The sequence below is a fragment of the Morus notabilis genome, unplaced genomic scaffold (genome assembly GCF_000414095.1).
Source record: "Morus notabilis unplaced genomic scaffold, ASM41409v2 Scaffold62, whole genome shotgun sequence".
Taxonomy (NCBI): Eukaryota; Viridiplantae; Streptophyta; class Magnoliopsida; order Rosales; family Moraceae; genus Morus; species Morus notabilis.
Window position 1 is genome coordinate 359,100 of NW_010365441.1, and position 6,777 is coordinate 365,876.

The window sequence follows — 6,777 nt, forward strand, 5'->3', positions numbered from 1 at the left end:
AAATTAGAATCCTACGGTTTAGAAATAGTGGCTAGTCCATAACATTTTCTAATTTTGGTGCAAGTGATCAAAATAATATTATTAAATAGAAAATTTGACGATTCAGAATTAATGTAAAATTCTGCCTTTTCTTTTTTCTTTTATTTTTTGAAAAAAAGAAAAATTAGAATCCTACGGTTTAGAAATAGTGGCTACCGGCTAGTCCATAACATTTTCTAATTGTGGTGCAAGTGATCAAAATACCAAAAAAGCAATATAGAATCAAACCAATGGATGAAAGCTAATAGAGAAAGCGAGGCAATGATGATTATTTCCTCCATTACAGGATTTAATTCTACTCATCACCCTATGGATCCCCATTTTTTTCATTTTCATTTTTTTTTTTTTACAGATCATAAAACTTTAATTACGACCTAAGGATCATCATATTCCCCGCACGGCTAGCTAGGTGATTGAAAAAAGAAAAAAGCCCTTCTGTAATTCGTTCGTCACCTTCCACCGAACCCCCACGTGAACCCCTTTCTCTCTCCTGATCTCGTTCTCTCTCTTCTGCAACTCTCACTGCTCCCACGTCTTCACTTCTCGTACTAACACCTTCCATTGGCCAACTCTCTCCTCTCTCTCAGAACTTGCACTTTCCAAAATAGAGAGAAACAGAGATTCATGAGAAAACCAAATTTACAACCAAAATCCCACTCCTTAAAAACTTTTTTTTTTCTTCTTTCCTTTTTTTACAAAAAAAAAAAAAAAAAGTTCACGTGGGATTTCATTTCACTCTTGTTTCCTTATTCAGAGAAATGAACTTGGTTTTCTTTCTTTTTTTTTTTTTTTGGGTTTTCAGTTCCACTGATCCTCGCCGGAGCAGTACCAGTGAAGAGTCGGAGCTTGCTCGTCGGAGAAGAAGTTGCAGGCCTCTTCTCCGCTGAAGAAGTTGTGCTCCTCGATCTTCACGAACTGGGGCTGGTACGTCGTCGTTTTCTGGAAACTGCTGCCCAAGCAGTTCATGGACGATGGCGAGGGCGATGACGAAGACGACATGTTCATCAGTTGGTGGGTCTGCAGAGGAGAAATCCCTCCATTCTTTGTGTTTGTAATCTCTTCGTTCAAGATCGCGCTAGAGTCGCTGTCCGACGACCCGTCTTTGAAATCCAGTGGGAACACGTTCGACACCTCAAACATGTTGTTGTTGTTGTTGTTGTTGTTGTTGATGTTGTTGTTATTGTTGTTGAAGCTCTCTTGGTGATCGAAATTCAGCTCCTTGGATTCATGATGATGATCATGATGACCGGATTGAGGATTAAGACATGTGTTATCAGAATTCATGACTGCTTGTTTCTGATCTGAATCTGTTGGCGCGATCAGTTCCTCCTTCACCGAAAGATTGCTCTCCGTGCAATTCTCCTCTTGAAGTTTGGATTTCAATTCTCTTATCTATAAAAATAAAAACATAAAAAGACAAAAAAAAAAAAAAAAAGAGAAGAAGAAAAGTTAGATTCTCGAGTAAACCACGCTCGTAAACTATCCTCTGATACCATATGGAATTATCAGTTAACTGTCGCGACTATCGATTGGTTACCTCTTTGAGGAGAGAATCATTGTCACGTTGCAGGACATCGAAGTTGAGCTTAAGATCATCATAATTGGCTTTGAGGAGGCCGTAGTCTCTTTCCAATTGTTTGGTTTTCCAACGAGCTCGCCGGTTTTGGAACCAAACAGCCACTTGTCTTGGTTGAAGCCCGAGTTCTTGGGCAAGCTTCACTTTTCTCTCTGGCTCCAGCTTGTTCTCAACTTCGAAATTCTTCTCCAACGCCTTAACTTGTTCTACGCTTAGCCTCCTCTTTTTCTCCGACACATGGCCCGCTTCCTCCACACATCCTTCTTCGTCCAACCCGTCCAACATCGACCGGAAATCTCGGCCGTAGACATGGTTGTTCCTCGGACTTTGTTCCTCTAAAACATATAATTATAATAAGAGAGACAAGTTAGAATATTAAACCAAAACAAAATAATGACATGGGAATGTGTAAATCTAAAGAATTACGATGTGGGGGGTTTTTTTTGTTGTTGTTAAGAACCTGTAGTTGGGCAGACGGACATTAGGGCACCCAGTGAATCGGAGCTGCTGAGTCTCTTCATGACTTGTAGAAGATCTAATTATTGTTGGATCAAAAGCTCTTTAATTTAAGAAAGATTCTTGTATAACTTTTGGGTCTTTCTTTTTTTTTTTTTAAGAGCTCAATCAAGTTGAATTGTTAGGACCCGGATTTTTTTTTTTTTTTTTTTTTTTTTTTTTTTACTTTAAGCAAAGAGTGGATGACGAAGAAGAACAAGCTGTCTCATGTCTGAAACTAGACCAACTTGTACAGTAGTATTGTAGTATAATAACACTGTACGACAACGTATTGCCTCTCCCCATTACCCAGTCTCTCTCTTTTTTGGATATGATGATAACTTCTTCTCCCTCTGTACCCATCAAAAAGCCAAAACAGAAAAATCCCAACTCACAAACCAAATCCCACAAAGCAAAGAAGAAGAAAAAATATATATATATATGAACACAAACTCACAAAGAGAAAAGAACAGAGAAGTAAGGAATCAATATTCAAGATCTCTCTCACCACTAGTACACTACTCTTTCTCTCTCTACATCATTACTCAATCAATTCTAGCTGAGCTAGGTGTGAAAGACAGTATGGTCTATGACTGTTCATCCACAATATGGAAAACCAAAGAGATGATTTTGAGATTGAAGAGAGAGAGAGAGAGAGAGAGAGAGTCTGGGTTTGGAGAACGGGAAGGTCAGTGAACCAGTTCACAACCCAGCTGGCCTTACTTTCTCTCTCTTTAAATAAAACCAACTTGGGTCAGATATGGGGTTAAAATCTGACTTGGGTTAGGTGCAATTTGAAGAGTTTTTGCAAAATGAAATGAACCCAAAATTCAATCCAAATGCAAATAAATTTCTCCTTTCACCGGCTATTCCCGGTTGGCTTTCCCGTTTTCGACCGTTTTATTTGGGAGACTTTTTAGTCTTGGGCTTTAAGAATTTAAACGTTGTTTGTGAAAGAGTGAAAAAAAAAAAGAAAAAGAAATAAAAAATAAACACAGAAATGGATTTTAGGCTCGGCTTATTCGGCTGGGCTTCGTTTTAAGCTTTAGGAAAAGATTTCGCTAGCGTCAGCGTATCATGGCCGCACTACGGCGTGGTCGGTGCCATTAATCGGCGATTAGAGGAAAATTTTCCGATTGTTTTTAGGTTACCGATTGTTTTTTTCTTTTAAGTCTCGTTCACTTTATTAATTTAAGTTTAAAATTTAAATTTTATTACAGTAAAAAATTCTCATAAATAGTCATATTTAACTTTTTTATTATAATAAAAAGTTTTTATATAAAATCATATCTCAATTTAAATTATAAACTCAAATCAATGAATTAAACGGGCTCAATTTGTGTTACAAAATATTTTTGAGAAATAGTAAAAAATAGGTCAATATGAAAAGCTTAAGAAAGTATATAGGCCAATTTTTAGTTATAGAAATTAATAGGTCATAACTTGTCAAGTTATGGTTCATAATCAGATAAGTTATGGACAAACTTATCAAGCTATGGTTCATAGCCAGACAAGTTATGAATAATTATGGATAATAACTTGTCAAGTTATGGTTCATAACCAAACAAGTTATGGACGAAAACAGTAATTTAACCTATTTATTAACTTATGTAAACTATTAACCTATTAATTTTAATTCATCTCAACTCTTGACCCATTTCTTTCTTTCTCCTAATATTTTTTTGGGCTGGGTTTTAGGTTACTGATTTGGGTGCACCAGATTTCTATTCTACCGTACCAATCTTTTCCATTTCTTTCCTGCCTCTCTTTCAGTGCATTCTTAAGAAGGTACAGAATTTCTCCGTGGGTTTAAGCTTGTCCTTATTTATTTATTTTTTATTTTTTCAAAAATTTGTTTCCATTCCCCGTTTCTGAAAATCCGCAAAATTTATCGTGAAAAAAGCAGCTAAAATCTCAGTATTTAATTTTAAGTGATAAAATGAAAGATCTTTTGCAGAAAAAAAAAAATCTGTGAAACCATGAGTTTCAAGTACCACCATTAATATAAGATGAGTTCTATGATAGATCTACCTTTTATTATGAGTGATGTTCATCGCTGTCGGTATTATATAATATTATTTATTTGCAGTAGGAGAATGCACATTTTTAATTGTTATATTTGCTAAAAATTACATCAAAATATAAAAAAGTATACATAACAAAAACTTTTTGATATAAATTTAACTGTTGAACAAGTTTGCCGGTTCACTTTTTCAAGTTCTATAGTTAAAATATAAAAAGAAACGATTTACGTTGTTCAAAGAAAAAAAGGTCATGATGGTTGAAAGAAAAAGGTTGTCATCATTTAGTTAAAAAACAATTATATGGTCATAGTTTATATTGAGTTACATGGTACATTTTAAAAAATTAAATGTATCCTAAAATTATAATTCTAATAATAGTTTGGAGTTTTTCACTACTGTAATGAATATTTCTGAATGTTAAATTTAATTAAAATCACATTGGAAGAAAAAAAAATGCAATATATATATATATATGGATGTAGCAGTTAAAAACATTTGCTATTAGTAGGGTGTATGTTCATACCCCAACCCAAAAAATCTGGTAGTTTTTCACGTACAAATCTTCGTATATTAATGAGATGTATGCAAATGTAGTTTTTTATGGGGCTAATTTAAGGAAAAAAAGTTATTTTTTTCAATAACTTTTTCTTTTTTTCTCTTTAATACGAGAATGAGACTAGTAAGATGAACTTATTTTTAGAAATTAGCTAACATTACTAAAGAAATCGCTGCTTAAGGCCACGAGTGGGAAAAGGTGCTATTATGGTTTCTGGAAATTGGAGGGAGCTATGTCGTGGTCGAAAATTTAAATGCTAAAATAAACCTTGGACTAACAGGAAAATGACTGTTAAGTATGGGATATTTTAAATTCTGGAATTAAATAGTGTAATTTATCATCTTGTTATACCTACACGAAATTTATGAGCTATGGATGGTAGGTATAAGATATTATGAAACACATACAAAATAAAAAGTTTGGAGTATTCCTTGTGTTCTTAATTTTTAAATTGATCACTTTGGGATTCTCCAATCTATTGGTAACAAGTTCTTATCATGTTCTTCAGAATCTCAGGTTGGTGATCAAAACATTTGTGATTAAACAACATGATCAGACATTACTTCATATTATAAGACTTTGTAGATCCCTTTTGTTTCTCTGCTAAGAAAATTGTAAGAAACGAAATGAAGTGGTTTAGAAGAAATTAGAAAGTTTCCGTTAGATGTTGAAAATTTGGTCCATCGGCACTGATTTATACAATTGCCATGCAGAGGTATACATAGGAAATGGTTTAAGCGATTTATTTTTCTTTGATTTTTTTCCCTTTTGGTGGAATAAATTGCAGAAAACTTGGGTGAAAGAGGTAGACCAAGAAGTCGTAAAAATGAACTGAATTCATAATTCATACTAAGAAATTCTATAACTTAAAATACATATTTATTTGACTATATTAAAATACTGTATTGTATAATAATACAATAATATAATGTTTGATGTGACTATCGTATTATATAAACTAATGCGAATGATAAATTAATATAGTTTATGTCGTATTATTAAATGCGGCGCTTTTTTTTTTTATCCATCGGCACTGATTTACACAATTGCCATGCAAAGGTATACATAGGAAATGGTTTAAGCGATTTCTTTTTCTTTGATTTTTTTTCCCTTTTGGTGGCATAAATTGCAGAAAACTTGGGTGAAAGAGGTAGACCAAGAAGTCATAAAAATGAATTGAATTCATAATTCATACTACAAAATTTTATAACTTAAAATGCATGTTTGTTTGACCGTATTAGAGTACCGTATTATATAATAATACAATAATATAATGTTTGGTGTGACTATCGTATTGTATAAATTAATATGAATAGTAAATTAATACGGTCTACGTCGTATTATTAAATATGACTCATTTTTAGCATATTGTATTGTATTATTTTATAGTGAATCAATAATTTATGTCGGGGTTGGACAAGACAAGAGATTGAGGTCGGGTCAACATAGGATCATGCCGGAGCATATAATTGTTGAAAAATTTAGGCAGCACAGTGCAAATTTTTTATTTTTTAAAATTACAATTTGATCCCAAAATTTTTATAAAATCACATTTTGACCCCCAAAACTTTTGTAAAATTATACTTTGACCCCTATTTTTTTAAAAAAATCATTTTGATTTTGAAACTTTTGAAAAATTATATTTTGACCCTAAAATTTTTCAAAAATTACATTTGACCCCTTAAGTATTAAAATTTTACATTTTAATCTCTTATACAATATGTCACGATACCAAATACCGTATTTTATTATAATAATACAATACAATACAATACACCTTATACTATATAATACAATACAAGCTACCAAACATCGCCAAAAAGAAAAAAAAAATCCGCCAGCTATATACGCTTTGTTAATGTTCAGTACAGTACATGGGTTTTGACTTATTTGGTACAATTTGAATTGATAATCGATTTAAATTATTGAGAGAAAATATGAGTGAGGTTCGGATTTTAAAATCAAGTTCAAACTCATGATTTTAAGGATTTTAATCAGGGACGAAGGCCACTGCATGGCCTATTTCCAATTTTATATGTTCATTTATGCCAAATATTAGATAGCCTCTTCCATAAAGGTTAAAAACT

General features: G+C 32.9%; 1 protein-coding gene across 1 annotated transcript; it reads right to left on the bottom strand.

Annotated features, from left to right (window-relative positions):
• Positions 1-256: 256 nt before the first annotated feature.
• Positions 257-2,806, bottom strand: LOC21402725 (homeobox-leucine zipper protein ATHB-6). The gene is made up of 3 exons (XM_010107990.2): positions 2,076-2,806; positions 1,577-1,950; positions 257-1,431 (listed from the first exon to the last, which is right to left on the bottom strand). The coding sequence occupies exons 1-3, from the start codon at positions 2,134-2,136 to the stop codon at positions 838-840; spliced, it is 1,029 nt and encodes a 342-aa protein (XP_010106292.1). The 5' UTR covers positions 2,137-2,806; the 3' UTR covers positions 257-837.
• Positions 2,807-6,777: the final 3,971 nt, after the last annotated feature.

Bases quoted from the DNA above. Each gene is read 5' to 3' on its own strand.
- LOC21402725 (XM_010107990.2), bottom strand. From the start codon at position 2,136: ATGAAGAGACTCAGCAGCTCCGATTCACTGGGTGCCCTAATGTCCGTC. The intron at 1,951-2,075 runs GTTCTTAACAAC...TATATGTTTTAG, and splicing joins GTCCGTCTGCCCAACTACAG to AGGAACAAAGTCCGAGGAAC. The intron at 1,432-1,576 runs GTAACCAATCGA...TTATTTTTATAG, and splicing joins ATGATTCTCTCCTCAAAGAG to ATAAGAGAATTGAAATCCAA.